The 18,365-nt window shown below is 40.0% G+C and overlaps 1 protein-coding gene across 1 annotated transcript in view; it reads left to right on the forward strand.

Moving 5' to 3' along the window:
* Nucleotides 1–18,365, forward strand: part of UBR1 (ubiquitin protein ligase E3 component n-recognin 1) — a 182,526-nt gene that overhangs the window by 135,442 nt on the left and 28,719 nt on the right. Inside the window, 5 exon segments of the mRNA XM_017858436.1 lie at nucleotides 344–492; nucleotides 4,052–4,107; nucleotides 4,999–5,095; nucleotides 11,308–11,375; nucleotides 12,548–12,698. Of these exon segments, the coding sequence (XP_017713925.1) occupies nucleotides 344–492; nucleotides 4,052–4,107; nucleotides 4,999–5,095; nucleotides 11,308–11,375; nucleotides 12,548–12,698 (521 nt within the window).

Raw genomic sequence — 18,365 nt, forward strand, 5'->3', positions numbered from 1 at the left:
ATTCCTTCTGTGTTCAGTCTGTTTTTTAATTAGAACCTGAACCCCTTCTAGTTGTGAGCATTTGCTGCATCTTTTACAGGAAGTGAAGTTATGTTGGTCATTACCATTTTATAAGAGCTATTTCTCTACCTTTAAAAAATACGGTTCTCCTCTTCCAATTTTTTTCCAGCTGAATAAATCTTCAGAGGCTCTAATCTCTAATTTGACAAAGAGCAGTTTACTTACTTTGAAAGTGGTTAAATTGTTTCTATTGCTCTAGGACTTAATTGGACTTCTTACTAAGTAGCTCCTACTAAGTAACTCCTTTTACTAAATCATACAAATTTTCTTGTTTTATTTATAGGATTAAATATTCAAATAGCATCAAGGAAATGGTTATTCTCTTTGCCACAACAATTTATAGAATTGGATTGAAAGTGCCTCCTGATGAAACGGATCCTCGAGTCCCTATGCTGACCTGGAGCACCTGTGCTTTCACTATCCAGGCAATTGGTAAAGCTCATAAGAAAACTGGTTTGGAGGTTTCAGTGAGACAGAATTAACATTGATCATTCATTCTTAAATTATTTTTTTCACTAATGGGCCAGAATAATTTGACTTGTATGACGACTATTAGTATTTCAGTGTATTTGTGTGGCTCATGCCATTTGGTCTGATAATTTTTTTATGTTGATCTCTTTTTAACTATGATCGTCGCCATATGAAACATAAGTTTAAAAAAATATTTTTAAAAAGCTGGGCATGGTGGATTATGCCTGGGAGGCTGAGCTTTGGGAGGCAGAGGTGGGAGGATAACTTGAAGCCAGGAGTTTGAGACCAGCCTGGGCAACATAGCAAGACTGTCTCTACAAAAAATTAGCCAGACATGGTGGTATGCACCTGTAATCCCAGCTAATCAGGAAGCGGAAGAGGGACGATCATTTGAGCCTAGGAGTTTGAGGCTTCAGGGAGCCATGGTTACACCACTGCACTCCAACCTGGGCAACAGAGTGAGACCCGGTCTCCAAAAAGTGTGTGCGTGTTCACACACACACACACACACACATATATATATATTCCTTTAGTATCTATATTAAAGGAATGTAAAGCATGATGTTAAGTTATAGAGGTTCAAGGAAAAAAGACAACTCAGAAATGCTCAGTAATTTTTCTTTCTTTTATACTTTGAGAGAAGAACTGAGGGGAAACCAAAGTCACCTAAAAATTAACAGAAAGGGGAAAGGAAGACTGAGGCAGTTTTAGAGAGATTAGCAGGCAGAAACCAGCTCTAAAGGGAAGCCTACTATCAAATTCTCTGCCATATTGAAAATGTCCCATAGAAAAGTGTAGCAGTGAGGGATCACTTAGATTTCTTAAGTTAGTGCACTTGTTCATTATAAGGACAAGGTCCAGTATTACATGGAAAAAATTAAGAATGGTGATTCTTCCCTATCTTTATCCAAGCCAACTTTGATTTCCCTTTCCAATATATATATTTTGGTAATTGTTTTAATGGAGTCCATTATATTTTCTTCATTTAAATATATTTTGTAACAAGACACTTATAATTTGAATTAAATAGCATGAAGCCAAATTTTTCCCAAAACCTTCCTACATACTATCATTAGTTTCTTAATAGAGTTTAAGAGTCACTTCCAGTGCTTTGGAAAAGGCAGGTTCCAGGCCACGGGCGCCTGCCCTGAGCAGACCCCCTACTGGTGTCCTCAGAGGGCTCCTATGGGTGAGTTCATTGGCTTTGGCCCAGTGAGCCCCCGCCTACATTGATCTTAGGCACATAGGGCCCATCCCGGCTCTGCCCCTGCTGGGATCCAGTCGCTGCCCCAGGGGGACTGATGGGCAGAGTCGCCCCGTGGCTAGGCTGTGACCATCCCTGTCAGGACCAGACTCCGTGGTTGGGCATCTTGGGTCGAGCCCAGCACCATGCAGGGCCGTGGGAGCTGAGGAAGTGCCGCTCAGGAGTTGGGGTCTCCACTCCACGGTGTGCCCTCCAAGGATACCCAGGGGGGCAGTGGGCTGGTGGCTTCCTTCTGCTTCCTGTCAGAGTCAAAGTACAAATCCTCAGGGCGGGCTCAGGGGCCGAGGCAGCCCAGGGAAGCTCCAGGTGGGGACTGTGTCTTCCTGGGGTTGGTGCCCTCTGGCTGGGGCCCTTTGCTGGCCCATGGTCCCCAGGTGCTGCTGTGGCATGGCCTCCCACCTGTCTGCCTGGTGGAGGGAGGTGTGGGGGTGGGGTCGTGACTGAATAAAGCCACCGTGGGTGGATGTGCTTGGGGGGAGGGGGTAAAGTCACTTCCAAACCTGTTAGACTTAAATCATGGGTATAGGATAATACATCAGTTTATATTTGCTATGATTCAATCAAATGGGATATAGGAAAGGCGAGGTTTATATAAAATAGAATCTGAACAAATCGATAAGAAATGTAAAGCATTCTTCAGAGTCATGACTGACATGTTAAGTCTATTCAGACTTTCAGTGAAGCTATTTCACACTTTCCTATTTTGGGGAAGATAAGCATTAGGAAGTCAAGAATTTATATTTAGACCTTGAACATTAAAAAGGGGGCATAGTCTGTTATAAAGGAGATAAGAAATTCACTGCTGATGGAACTGAATCTTTTCATATGTGGTTCTATAATCTAGTAATTGGATTCTATTTGATTAATATCATATTGTATTCACTATTGTGTTTTTTCCATCAAGCAAGCATAATGCTGTACTTTATTCTTAGTACACAAGCAACTAACTTATCTCAGTCCCTGTGGGGATGGAGAAACATGTACAGAATGCATTGGCATAGGATAATAGTTGAGGAATCAAAACAAAGCATCCTTTGAATTACTGTTTATGCAAAGATGAAAAAAAATGCTTCCACACTCATATCTGCTGCTAAGGATCAGTGAAAATAAGAGTAATTTAGGAATAAATACCATGGACAACAAAACACAAATCCATGGTTTTGGTATTTTCATTTTCTCTTTTCTTTCTCTTTTTTTTTTTTTTTTTTTTTTTGAGACAGGGTCTCACTTTGTTGTCTAGGCTGGAGTGCAGTGGCGCAGTTACGGCTCACTGCAGCCTTAGCCTCCCTGGGCTAAGGTGATCCTCCCACCTCAGCCTCCCGAGCAGTTGGGACCACAGGCATGCACCACCACAGCTAATTTTTGTATTTTTTGTAGAGACAGGGTTTTTCCGTGTTACCCAGGCTGGTCTTGAACTTCTGAGCTCAAGCAGTCTTCCTGCCTCGGTCACCCCAAAGTCCGGGGATTACAGGCATGAACCACCGCACCTGGTCTCATTTTCTTTTTTTTCCTATTGATCTTTTCTAATTCTTTTAAAATTGTACCCGAGGTCGGGCGCAGTGGCTCACACCTGTAATCCAAGCACTTCGGGAGGCTGAGGTGGGCGGGTCACCTAAGGTCAGAAATTCGAGACCACCGCTAATGTGCTGAAACCTTGTTTCTACTAAAAGTACAAAAACTTAGCCGGCGTAGTGGTGCACACCTGTAATCCCAGCTACTCAGGAAGCTGAGGCAGGAGAATCGCTTGAGCCCGGGTGGTGGAGGTTGCAGTGAGCCGAGATCGCGCCGTTGCACTCCAGCTTGGGCAACAAGAGCGAAACTCTGTCTCAAAAAAAAAAAAAAAAAATTGTGCCCAAAAAAGCAAGAAGTTATTTGTGTCTGCCTTACATATTATTTTTAAACAAAATAGGCTATAATTACATATATAAATTACTTATTTTAGAATTTTTTGCATAAAAAAGATGCTGAAATGAGAAGAAACAATCCAGGCTGTTTTTTTTCCCCCAAGCATTCTTTATAAGATTGCTGCAGGGACTTTATTTTTTATGCTAGTAATTTGTAAATGATATTCATTTGATTCTCTAATATTCTCTCACTCAAAAATTGGAAAATTTTGGCAAAGACTTAAAACACAAGACTTTGAAGGGGAAAATGCAAATCATCTCATCAAAATGTTAAGGAACATTTGATAAAAGTACAGTATATAATTATAGCACTATTCAGGATTTATTATTTTATTTTTTTTAATTCTTTGAGAAAACCTGTTGGGAGATGAAGGAAAACCTTTGTTTGGAGCACTTCAAAATAGGCAGGTATGTATATTCCAACAAGGTACATGTAACTCATGGCATGCTGTATTTTCCCCCCACAGTTTATTATTAAAAAAAAAAATCTTTACTCCTTTTCTGTAAAAATTAGCAGAATTCTATAGGGGAGAAAAGGAGCTGCCTCAGTCTTATAGGAAACTGAATAGTGTGTGCACTTCACAGAGCTTACTCAATCTCAGAGGTGAAGTGTAATTCATACAGAGATTTCATGTGGTGATTACTTTTTCTCCCTTTGTTACACTTCAAAATCCTGATGTTTCCTATATTTTTCCTTCTCACTAATTTTGCACCATTATATAATATTGAGTATTAATGCTGACTTAATTTTGGATGAATCATCATACTGAATTCAAAAATAAAATTAAGCCATGACTCCTTGATGGGCAGATACTGACACTACTGTAGGACTCTACTCCTGCCCCAGGCCTAAACCTTTTAACATAGTGATCCCTGGAAAGCAGTACTAAAGAAATATGCGGAGTAGCCCTGTGAAGACAAAAGGGGTAACTGAGGTTGCTATTCCTTGCTTCCCATTTCCCTCTTATTTTTCTGACACCTGGCACAGAATACTAGAAGACTTGTGGTCCACAGTGTGCTCAGCTCTGGGGAAAATGAATACTTTTTACACGAGAATTAAAATAATTATAGCTTTAATACCACTTTTTTATCAGAAAATCTGTTAGAAATTTAGCAAGGCTATAAAACCTTGTACAGGTATTAAGAATATCATAATTTATTTGCAATGATATAAGGTATATAATGAGTCTGCAGCTAATTCCGACAAACTAGAGTTGGTTTTTACCAAACTCTTAAGCGGATGAGTTAGGTCTCTCATCTTTCCTCATCTTTTTATCTTCCCTCTCTCTTACAATCTAGCATAATGGTCTGAAAGCATTAATGCAGTTTGCAGTTGCACAGAGGATTACCTGTCCTCAGGTCCTGATACAGAAACATCTGCTTCGTCTTCTATCAGGTAGAGTCTTCTCTGAACTATTATTATGTATTGTATTATTTTTATGTCTTTTTCTATTGCATTTCTGGCAGTGTATTTCATTAGGAAACAACACACGCTACAATAATTTTGAGCTCTCAGTAATGAAATTTTACCACCTACAGAAGTCATGCAAAAAAAACAGATAAACACAGAGCTGCCTCTGTAAAACTTGTGATCTTATTATTGTTATTATTTTTGAGAGGGAGTTTCGCTCTTGTTACTGAGGCTGGAGAGGAATGGTGCGATCTCAGCTCACTGCAACCTCCACCTCACGTGTTCAAGTGATTCTCCTTTCTCAGCTCTCTGAGTAGCTGGGATTACAGGCTACTCAGACAATTTTTGCTTTTTTTTTTTTTTTTTTTTAGCAGAGATGGAGTTTCACCATGTTGGCCAGGCTGGTCTTGAATTCATGTCCTCTGGTGATTCGCCTGCCTCCACCTCCCAAAGTGCTGGGATTACAGGTGTGAGCCACCACTCCCAGCCTTCATGACCTTATTTTTAAAATCTGTATTTTCCAAATATTTTCAACTTATGTTTCTTCTACCTACCTAGGTTATTGAACCAATGTCTGTGACAACTAACATCCATGTATCCCCAATCCAATTAGAAAAGGGAGCAATGATGTGGATAGATCATTTTAAAATATGTTTAATTTTGTTCGTGGGTCAAATTCTTATGAAATAATGGAAATGCTACATTCAGTAATCTCAGAACTCAGTTCCATGCCCATTTCTTTGACAGGCTGGCTATAACAGCTAATCTTCTCAGATTCTGACAAGTTAGAAATTTACTAAGAGCTCATATGGTGATCTCAATTACTATAAAAATAAAATGAAGGATAAGTCATTACATAGCATTAGAATGATTTTGCTTTCCTTTTGGTTATCTGCATTTTCATCTGGGCATTTGAAGTCTACTATAAGCTCCTCTGTATCCAAAGAGACCAGCCTTAAAGAGAGTTGTTTGTAAATCTATTTGTTCATAAGTCCCAATTGTCATGAGTAGGGTAGTTTCAGCATGCACTTCCCAGATATATTTCTGACAAATAAGAGTTATTCAGATTTTTTAAGCTTTAAAGCCAGGCATAATTTTCTTGTAGCTAAACTAGCAGACTTTTTTTTTTTTTCCAGCAAAATAGACCTTCTTTACCTTGAAAAATCTATTGAAGCCAGTAGTGTTTTTCCTTGTCAATCCCCACAAGCTTCTTAGGGAGCTCTTCCTGAGCAGCTTTCTGCTTATCCTGTTGATGTGGAGATTCCACAGCTCCTCCCAAGGCTGCCACTCAAGTTTTGTTAGAACTTCTGCCATGCTTAGCTTTTATATTTTCAAATTGACTTCCAGGTGTCTCCTGAATTGGCTTCATGCTAATAGAAATCTAATGTTGATACGGTTCCTCTAGTCACACACATAAAAGTTTTCCCTTCTTGGCCGGGCGCGGTGGCTCAAGCCTGTAATCCCAGCACTCTGGGAGGCCGAGACGGGCGGATCATGAGGTCAGGAGATCGAGACCATCCTGGCTAATACGGTGAAACCCCGTCTCTACTAAAAAATACAAAAAACTAGCCGGGCGACGAGGCGGGCGCCTGTAGTCCCAGCTACTCGGGAGGCTGAGACAGGAGAATGCCGTGAACCCGGGAGGCGGAACTTTCAGTGAGCTGAGAGCCGGCCACTGCACTCCAGCCTGGGCGGCAGAGCAAGACTCCGTCTCAAAAAAAAAAAAAAGTTTTCCCTTCTTTCACTTACTTTTTTCTCTTCTTGGTCAGTTGCACAGGCCCAGAACCTTCCATATGTCACATGTGCCTGTCTTTGTTTTTAGGACATCTTTCTGTTGAACAGTTTATCCTATTTGCATATCACTATTTTGTTTTTGTTTTTTTACTTTTTTGGCATCTCTTTCATTTCAGTCATAATTTAGATACTTAGTAATTCTTCCAATTTCACTGCTTTTGCACTTATTACACATTATGGGATTTACAATGTTTAAAACAGCTTATTGCCCAGCATGGTGGCACACACTTATAATCCCAGCTACTCAGGAGCCTGAGGGGGAGGATCCCTTAAGTCCAGGAGTTTGACACCAGTGTAGGCAGTATAGTGAGACCTTGTCTCAAAAAAAGCACCAAACGAGATTAACATTATCACAGATGGGAGAGACTAAAATGATGGTGTATAATCTCTAATTAGCAATACTGGAGGAATTTCTGTAGTATAGCTTTATGCCTATATATGAAAGTTTTTCATATGAACATTTATTAGAGGAGCATTTTTATTTGTAAGATGTTAGGGCTATCAGATATGTTCCTTGCCATTTTAATGCTTATGATTGAATTAAAGAAGCAGAACCTCTCTAAAAACAAACATAAAACAGCCAAATGCCAGATATGTGCTTCACTAATACACGCTTCAAAAATTGAGACAAGTGGCCTGGTGCGGCAGATCACGAGGTCAGGAGATCGAGACCATCCTGGCTAACACGGTGAAACCCTGTCTCTACTAAAAATACAAAAAATTAGCTAGGCATGGTGACGGGCGCCTGTAGTCCCAACTACTTGGGAGGCTGAGGCAGGAGAATGGCGTGAACCCAGGAGGTGGAGCTTGCAGTGAGCCGAGATCGCGCCACTGCACTCCAGCCTGGGTGACAGAGAGAGACTCCATCTCAAAAAAGGAAAAAAAAAAAATTTTGAGACAAGGAAGAAATCACTTTGGGACTCTGCTGTTATCTCCTCTAACAGGGTAGGATTTGAATTGAGCCTTGAAGGGAGTACACATAATAGATAAATTGAGAGGAACAGAAGCTGCATTCCAAAAGACACAGGGTGCATTTGAACAAACACTGAGGAGGTAGGAAAGTGTGTGATATGTTCAGGTAGACAGGTTTGATAGGAGTAATGGCATCTACAGGTAGAGAAGCATGAAGTTTTTTTAAATAAAATTACAGTGACTTAAATGCCCCAGCCATAAGTTTGAACTTTATTCTTTAGGTAATTGGAATTTTTTGAAATGTTTTGGACAATGGTATTCTGAGCTTAATTTGATATTGAATAGGTTGGATTGAAGGAGGGAAAAATTAGAGGTAACATATGCATCTGAATGTGGTAGCAGGAATTAGGGAAGACATTGGTGTGGGCTGGGTCAGGGGCAAAATTTTGAACTAAAATGAATAGCAGAAAAATTGAGAGAAATAAGGAAGTTCAGAATAGGAGCTATTTTCTAGTAAAGTGATGAGTATTGTTTTAATATGTTGATTTCTGCAGTAGCAGTAGGACAGGTCGGGTGCAATGGCTTACACCTGTAATCCCAGAACTTTAGGAAGCCAAAGTGAGCAGATCAGTTGAGCTCAGGAGTTCGAGACCAGCCTGGGCAACATGGCGAAACTCTGTCTCTACAAAAAACTTAGTAGGGTGTGGTGGTGCACACCTGCAGTCCTGGCTACTCAGGAGGCTGAGTCAGGCTTATCACTTGCACCCAGGTCAAGGTTGCAGTAAGCCGTGATCGTACTATGCACTCCAACCTGGGCAACAGAGAGAGACTTTGTCTCTAAATGGATGGATTGATGGATAGATATATAGGACATACAATGCTCACTGCCATGTGCTATGCCTTGTACTAGAATTTTTTAATAAAATCTCATTTCTAGTCACCATCCTTCAAGGAAATTATTCTCCCAATTTACAAGGAGAAAACTAAGGCACAGGGAAGTTACATGACTTGCCCATGGTAATAAAACTAATAAGAAGTAGAACTAATATTTAAACCCAGACCTGACCATAAAACCCATTATTTTTTCACTGTATCATGTAAACTTTGCCGAGGTGTTTAATTGTGCAAAAAGGCTTGGCTTAACCCATAGATAAAATGAAAATATGCATACCAAAATTGACTTTTGATTTCAAGAGAATTTTAAATATTTTAGCAATCAGGAAAAGAAAATCATTTTAAAACTGCCTATAAGAAAAATTTGATGACACAAAGAGTATTCTTTTGGCTGAAAAGAGGATGGAAATTAGGACAAGGGATCGGGAATTATTTAAATATTTTGAGTAAGCTGTAACATTGAGGAAAAAAGTAAGACAGGTAGTATCATAGACATGCTAACTGAAATATCAGAAATATTACTAAAAGATAATTTGAGGAGATGAGACCTAGAAACAGCAAATGACTTGTCGAAGTCACATAGCTAGTTAACGTCAGAGCTGTGATCACTTTAGTTTGTTTTATGTAGCCAGTATTAAAAACTTTTATTGAGGGGTTACATATGCCAAGCTTGGATAAGTGCTTTAAATTCATATGTTGGCCTGGAGCGTGGTGCACACCTGTAATCCCAGCACTTTGAGAAGCCGAGGCAGGTGGACCTCTTAAGGCCAGGAGTTCAAGACCAGCCTGGCCAACGTGGCAAAACCCCATTTCTACTAAAAATAAAAAATAAAAAAATTAGCTGGGCATTGTGGCAGGTGCTTGTAATTTCAGCTACTTGCGAGGCTGAGGCAGGAGAATTGCTTGAACCTAAGAGGCGGAGGTTGTAGTGAGCCGAGATCATGCCACTGTACTCCAGCCTAGGGAACAGAGTGAGATTCTATCTCAAAATAAAATACACAAATAATAAATTAATATGTTAATGAACCTCCCAACAAACTTGTATATACTGCGTGTAAACTTAGAGAGCTTAAGTCGCCTGTCACTTGCCTATGACCAATAGTCACAACCAGTACTGGAAGCCGTTTTAGTCTGACTTCAAAGCCCCTGATCTTAACCTTTATGCTTTTTGTTTAGAATCTTGGGATTAGAGATTAAGAAATTGATCTAGTCACATGGCCAGGCATGGTGGCTCACGCTTGTAATGCCAGCACTATGGGGGACCGAGGCAGGTAGATCACCTGAGGTCAGAAGTTCAAGTCTGGTCAACATTGTGAAACCCTGTCTCTACTTAAAAAAAAAAAAAAAGAAACAATTGGTCGGGCACGGTGGCTCATGCCTGTAATCCCAGCATTTTGGGAGGCCAAGGCGGGTAGATCACGAGGTCCAGAGATCGAGACCATCCTGGCCAACATGGTGAAACCCTGTCTCTACCAAAAATACAAAAATTAGCTGGGCATGGTGGCACGCGCCTGTGGTCCCAGCTACCCGGGAGGCTGGGGCAGGAGGATTGCTTGAACCCGGGAGGCAGAGATTCCAGTAAGCCAAGATTGTACCACTGCGCTCCAGCCTGGCGATAAAGCGAGACTCCATCTTAAAAAAAAAAAAAAAAAAAAAAACTGGGCATGGTGGCACATGCCTGCAATCCCAGCTACTCAGGAGGCTGAGACTCAAGAATCGCTTGAACCTGGGAGGCGGAGGTTGCAGTGAGCCAACGTCATGCCACTACACTCCTGCCTGGGTGAGAGAGCAAGACTCCATCTCAAAAAAGGAAAGAAAGAAAGAAAGAAATTTAGTCTGAAAAGAGTCTTCTCTTCCTCATTTTAAAAAGTAACAGCTTTATTTATGTAATGTTGAATCTTCTGAGCCAGAGTTCAGAACCAGTACCTAGACCTACAGTAATTCATTCCCTCATTTTTATATAAACAAAACCATTCCTCTTGTCCTGACTTCTCAATTTCACTTCTTTGCCTCTCTCGCTCTCACTTTTGGAATTACAGCTTTTCCTTAGGCATGGACCAGATTGGAAAGATAGTAGCTTTTGAGTCATTTGCATTTCCTCCAGATGACCAGTCTACATAAACCATTATCTAATTTTGTTCAGGAGGATCTTCTCCATCCTCATTTCACCTACTCTATTTTGCATGTTCTTTCCACTCCACAACCTCAATTTTGTTCACATATTATGTATCACAGAACATTTAGAAATGGAAGTCAGAGAAAACAAGTGATAGAGGTAACATTGTATAAAAATAACTCTTCTCATTCATTCAACAAATGTTTCTTTAACAATCTCTATATTTCAGTTGTCCTATTTCATGTGCCTTTTCCACCTAGATTTTACCTTTCAACGCTTAAACTGTATCCAAGTCTTTCTAGCAGCCTTTTCTCAGTTCAGTTTGTCTCATTATAGTTTCCATATCTCAAAGGTGTGACTTATTAGTTTCTGTGTTTTATAACCCTGTTACATGTTTGGTTTAGGTGTTTTTAGCTTGCATTTTATTTAACTACATTGCTATCTTACTGACTGAATTACATTAACTTTTTGTTTGTTTTAGTTGTTCTTCCTAACCTAAAATCAGAAGATACACCATGCCTTCTGTCTATAGATCTGTTTCATGTTTTGGTAAGTGTTCAGTAATTTTGTTTAAGTCACTCATGTTGATAATTTCTTGTACTTTCCTCATTCAAATTCATGCTCTTTGTTCAAGATTATAAATTATTGGTGTTTAATCTATAAAGTTTGGTCTCTCCTGTCCATTCTGTTTACAAATAGGTACAGATTTGATGGAGACCATCAAATTCATTAAAAAAAAAAAAAAAAAAAGCACTAGAATTTGTAATAGGTCTTTTCCTGGTTGATTACATTAGTGGGTGTCTGTACAGACAAGCCTTTTCTAATTCATGTTATGCTCCCCTTCTGGCCTTTTTCTTAAGCTGTATACATGATATACAGTCAATAACTATGTGAGCTCTCTTAAAATCATTAATTATTTGATGATAAGGACCAGACCATGGGTATATCTAGGCTTCCTCAAAACACCTATGGATGGATGGCAACTGCCCTTAGTTTTTTGCAGAGATCTTCCATTCCTGTGATGATCTCATTCCTTCAAACCAAGTTCTGTAGAGAAAACAGTATTGAGATTGGGAGCATGGAGTTTATGGATGCAGGGTTAGCCAGCATCCTCATGCCTCATTATCTAGGCCTCTACCCAGTGGTCATCAACCCTGACTGTCTTTTAGAATCTCCTGGGGGACTTGGAAAAGAATGCTATTAACTGGGCCATACCCCAAGAGATTTTCATTTGGTTAGACCAGGGTGGGGCCTCTGTGTCAGTATTGTTTTAAGAACTCCTGTAGGCCGGGCGCAGTGGCTCAAGCCTGTAATCCCAGCACTTTGGGAGGCCTAGACGGGCGGATCACGAGGTCAGGAGATCGAGACCATCCTGGCTAACCCGGTGAAACCGCATCTCTACTAAAAAATACAAAAAACTAGCCGGGCGAGGTGGCGGGCGCCTATAGTCCCAGCTACTGGGGAGGCTGAGGCAGGAGAATGGCGTAAACCCAGGAGGCGGAGCTTGCAGTGAGTCAAGATCCGGCCACTGCCCCCCAGCCTGGGCGACAGAGCAAGACTCCGTCTCAAAAAAAAAAAAAGAAAGAAAAAAAGAAAAATATGGTGTTTATTAAAAAACACACACACAGTGTAGCATCTGATGCCCTTCACATTTAGTTATGACATTAATTTATGTTAGTCTTTTATCATTACCCATGTTGATGTCCATTTTTCTCTCATAGGTGGGTGCTGTGTTAGCATTCCCATCCTTGTATTGGGATGAAACTGTTGATCTGCAGCCTTCTTCAGTTAGTTCTTCCTATAACCACCTTTATCTCTTCCATTTGATCACCATGGCACACATGCTTCAGATACTACTTACAATAGACACAGGTAAGGTTTTCATCTGGGTGTTGACAGTGAATAACATTTTGCCATGCTTTACTGGCAAAATTAATTATGTTTGTGATTATATAATGTATTTCTAGGTTCTGTGTTATGTTTTTTGTTGAATGATTATTCATCTGTTTTTTAATGGATACTGTTTAAGCAAGGAAAGGTAGAATAAGCTGTGAAAAAGATAATTAGGTGAAACTACCTAATTAGCAACTGCTCTGCAGATATGCAGGGAGACCACTTGAACCTGCTTTTCCGTCTTTTTCAAATTCCTCGTCCTCGAGGTCTGTCCCTACATGAGTTTTTCAACATTTTGATAAAGAGGTCCCTAAAACCATTCTTAATTCCTTCAGCTAGAATGATAGTACTTTCTTCCCCTTGTAGCATTTATCATTAGTATCTTGTTTTATAGTTATTTGTGGTTATATCTTACTGTTGTTCTGCTCCTTTCCCTGTTTCTTCTGTCTCTGCTCCTTTGTCCTCAGTGTAAGTTTCTTGATGATAGGAAACAATGAAATTTCAACATCTTCCCTTTAAAGCTGCAAGTATCTAGTAACCTTTGTTAAACCCAGTAAACACTCATTAAATGTCTTTTGAATTAATGTTCATTTGAAGATACATGAGTAATACAACATTATGGAATGATAATACAGTTGTTCTTTTAGAGTCTGGGTTTTAATAGGAAGCAAAGTCTAGGGGCTGGATGCAGTGATTCATGCCTGTAATCCCAGTACTTTGGGAGGCCAAGGTAGGAGGATCCCTTAAGCTTAGGAGTTCAAGACCAGCTTGCGCAAGATGGTGAGACCCCATCTCTACAGATTTTTTGTTGTTGTTGTTAGTTGGGCATACTGGTGGGCGCCTGTAGTCCCTGCTACTTGAGAGTCTGAGGTGGGAGGATCACTTGAGCCCAGGAGTTTGAGGCTGCAGAGAGCTGTGATTGCACCATGGCACTCCAGCCTGGGCAACAGAACAAGACCTCATCTCTTTAAAAAAGAAGAAAAAAAAACCCAAAGCAAAATCTGGTCCTGGATACCAGTGACCAATAGGGGCTACTGAAGAATCAGATAATCGAGAGGACGAACATAATTCAAGTGATGTCAGAATAAAATATGGCAAAAGTACACGTGCATTTACCCTGTGGTACACCAACTTCATTTCTAGGAATTTATCCCAAAGCTTTACCGGCAAAAATATGAAATGATACAAGCACGACATTATTTATTGTGTTATTTTTGGGATATCAAAAAAACAGAAATAATTGAGCTGTCCATCAGTGGGGGATTCGTTGAATTACCTATGATGTACCATATAATGGAATTCTGTGCAGTTTTAAAAAGTAGTGAACAAGATCTGATATGAATTGATCTTTGTGATACAATAAGTTTAAAAAGTAAGGTACAGAATAGTGGTTATAGCATAGCATTTTTCTGTAAGGTATTTTATGCATATGTGTGTTTATATACATTTTTGCTTATGTGTTTTATAAAAGAGACAATAGAGGCCGGGTGGTGACTTATGCCTATAATCCCAGCTCTTTGGGAGGCTGAGGCAGGCGGATCACCTGAGGTCAGGAGTTCGAGACCAGCCTGACCAACATTGTGAAATCCTGTCTCTACTAAAAATACAAAAATCAGCTGGCGTGGTGGCAGGCATCTGTAATCCCAGCTAATTGGGAGGCTGAGGCAGGAGAATCGCTTTAACCCAGGAGGCGGAGATTGCAGTGAGCCTAGATCATGCCACTGTACTCCAGCCTCCTGATGAAAATCCATGCAGGTTATTATTGTGGATATCAACAAACTGATTCTAAAGTTTATGTGAGCCATGCCCAGTGGCTCATGCCTGTAATCCCAGCCCTTTGGGAGGAGTTTGAGCCTGGACAACATAGTGAGACTCTGTCTCTAAGAAAAAATAAGAAAATTTGCTGGGCATGGTGGCACACGCCTATAGTCCCAGCCATTTGGGAGGCTGATGTGGAAGGATTGCTGTAGCCCAGGAAGTCAAGGCTTCAGTGAGCTGGGATTGCACCACTGCAGTCCAGGCCAGGCAACAGAGCAAGACCCAGTCAATCAGAAAGTAAGTAATAAGTAAACAAACAAGTACATAAATAAATAAAGTTTATATGGAAAGACAAAAGTCCTAGAATAGCCAGTTCAGTATTGGAGGAGAAGAAAGTTGAGGGGCTGATACTACCCAACCTTAAGACTTACTATAAAGCTACAGTAATAAAGACAGTGTGGTTGGCAAAAGATTAGACAAATAGATCAATAAAATATAAAAGAGAGCCCAGATACAGACCCACATAAATGTAGTCAACTGATCTTTGACATTTGAGCAAAGGATCAAAGGCAGTTTTTTCAGCAAATGGTGTTGGAACAAGTAGACATACATGTCCAATAAAATGAATCTAGACACAGACTTTACACCCTTCACAAAAATTAATTCAAAATGGATCATAGACCTAAATGTAAAATGCAAAACTATAAAACTCCTACAAGATAACATAGGAGAAAACCTAGATGACCTTAGGTATGGAGATGACTTTTTAGATTTAAAACCAAAGGCATAATCTATGAGAGAAATAATTGATAGGCTGGCCTTCATTACAATAAAATTAAAAACTTATGCACTGAAAGACAATGTCAAGAGAATGAGAGATAAGCCACAGTCTGGGAAAAAGTATTGCAAAAAACACTTCTGGTAAAGGACTGTTATCCAAAGTATACAAAGAATTCTTAACATTCAACAATAAGAAAACAAACAACCCAATTTTAAAATGGGCAATGAGGCTGGGTGCCGTGGTTTACGCCTGTAATCCCAGCACTTTGGGAGGCCAAGATGGGCAGATCACTTCAGCCAGGAGTCTGAGACCACCCTGACCAACATGATGAATACCTGTCTGTACTAAAAATACCAAAATTAGCCTGGTGTGGTGTGCACACCTATAGTCCCAGCTACTTGAGAAGCTGAGAGATAAGAATCAGTTGAACCCAGGAGGCATAGATTGCAGTGAGCTGGTATCATGCCACTGCACTCCAACCTGGCAACGGAATGAGACTTGGTCTCAAAAAAAAAACACAAACAAAAAAAACGGGGCCATGAGCCAGGTGCGATAGCTCATGCCTGTAATCCCAACACTTTAGGAGGCCAAGGTAGGAAGAATTGCTTGAGCCCAGGAGTTTGAGACTACCCTGGGCAACATAGCAAGATCCTGTCTCTAAAAAATAAAGTGGCCAAAACACTTGAAGAGACACCTCACCACAGAAGATGTACAGATGATAAGTGATCGTAATGTTCAACATCTATATGCCATTAGGGAATTGCAAGTTAAAACAATGAGATACCACTATACACCTATTAGAATTGCCAAAATCTAAAACACTGACACCACCAAATGCTGGCAAGTATGTGGAACAACAGGAACTCTCATTTGTTGCTGATGGGGATGCAAAATGGTACAGTCACTTTGGAAGACAGCTTGACAGTTTCTCACAAAACTAAATATACTCTTACCATGTGATCCAGCAGTCATGCTTCTTGTATTTACCCAAATGAATTGAAAACTGAAGTTCACACAAAACTGTGCACAAGGATGTTTATAGCAGCTTTATTCATAATTGCCAAAACTTGGAAGCAACCAAGACATCCTTCAATAGGTGAGTGGATAAATAAATTACAGTATATCCAGAGAGTGGAAATATTATTCAGTGCTGAAAAGAAACGAGTTATCAGCCGGGCACAGTGATTTATACCTGTAATCTCAGCACTTTGGGAGGCCAAGATGGGTGGATCACCTAAGGTCAGGAATTCAAGACTAGCCTGGCCAACATGGTGAAATCCCATCTCCACTAAATAAATACAAAAATTAGCCGGGCATGGTGGTGCACATCTGTAATCCCAGCTACTCAGGAGGCTGAAGCAGGAAAATCGCTGGAACCCAGGAAGCAGAGGTTGCAGTAAGCCAAGACTGCGCCACTGCACTCCAGCCTGGGTGACAGAGCGAGACTCCGTCTCAAAAAAATAAAAAACAAATGAGTTATCGAGATGAAATGATAGACAAAACTTAAATGCCTATGACTAGCTAAAATAACTCAATTTGAAAAGGTTGTATACTATATTAATCCAACGATATGACACTCTAGAGAAGGCAAAACTATAGAGTCAGTAAAAAGATTAGTGATTGCCAGGGGTAAGGGTGTTGGGGGAGAGCTGAACAGGCACAGCATAGAGGATTTTTAAGGCAGTGAAACTGTTCTGAAAAATACTACAGTGGTGCATACGTGTCATTATTACACATCTGTCCAAACTCATAGAATGTAAACACCAAGAATGAACCCTAATGTAAACTGTGGACTTTGGGTGATAATGATGTGGCAGTGTAGGCTCATTGATTATAACAAGCGTACAACACTGGTGCCGAATGTTGATAGGTGGGGGATGTTGTATGTGCAGAGAGACAGAGGAAATCCTCTGTACTTTCTGCTCAATTTTGCTGTGAATCTAAAACTTCTCTTAAAAAATAAAGTGTATTAATTAAAAAATAAAATCTTATTTTATGGGTGTATGCATTTGTCCAACTCATTATCAAATAGAGCACTTGATATTTGTGCATTTAATTGCATGTAAAATTTACCTCAAATTTATAAAGAATCCCTTAGAATTATTGAACTCTCTTACATTTGAATTGAAAAAATCAGTATGAATTCATGATGTGTTTTTTAAAAGTATAGGAATAAAGAGATGTTATTTGGAAAATGAAAAGGACTAGCAGTATTCATTCAAGATATGATAAAATTACTGAGGGCAACTTGAATTGTGACCTTCCAGATGAATTAATACATAAACAAAAGCATTTTTAAAACAACAGAGCAATACCCAAATGTGCTGTAACTATACCTCTCAGCAAACTACAAGGTAGACATTTCTATATCAATTTTAATACAGTAATTCTGAAGTTCAGGGAACTTATGTAGCTTATCCAGAGCCTTAATGTAAGTGGGAAAGTTGACAGTTGCTGGAAAGGTTTAGGATGGTCCTTCTTAAGGATAGGTTGATGGAGGAAAATAGCCTCACAAAGTTCTCTTTATGGGACCCTTTGCTTGAGCATAAAGACAGGACAGACACCTACTTCCCTTTCTAGAGGATGAATTTCTATCTGCTGCCTAAGATTCCTAGGAAACCAAAGCAGGTTGATAACAATTTATTTCCATGGTCATGTTATGATGAAGTATTTACATGTTTAGCAAGTAAATATTAAACATCCATGTTCAGTGATTCTGCCCTGTTTGTTTCTCCAGCTAATATATAGATAAAGTTTACCTAACAACTTTAATATTCAGCGTCAGCTACTTAGATTAAAAGCAGGTGGGGCTGGGCACAGTGGCTCATGCCTGTAATTCCAGCACTTTGGAAGGACGAGGCGGGTGGATCACTTGAGGTCAGGAATTCAAGACCAGCCTGACCAACATGGAGAAACCCCGTCCCTATTAAAAATACAAAATTGGCTGGGCATGGTGGCACACACCTGTAGTTCCCAGCTACTCTGGAGGCTGAGGCAGGAACATTGCTTAAATCCAGAAGGCGGAGGTTGCAGTGAGCCAAGATCGTGCCATTGCACTCCAGCCTGGGCAACAAGAGTGAAACTCTGTCTCAAAAAAAAAAAAAAAA

Source organism: Rhinopithecus bieti, unplaced genomic scaffold (assembly GCF_001698545.2).
Source record: "Rhinopithecus bieti isolate Rb0 unplaced genomic scaffold, ASM169854v2 scaffold_495, whole genome shotgun sequence".
Taxonomy (NCBI): domain Eukaryota; kingdom Metazoa; phylum Chordata; class Mammalia; order Primates; family Cercopithecidae; genus Rhinopithecus; species Rhinopithecus bieti.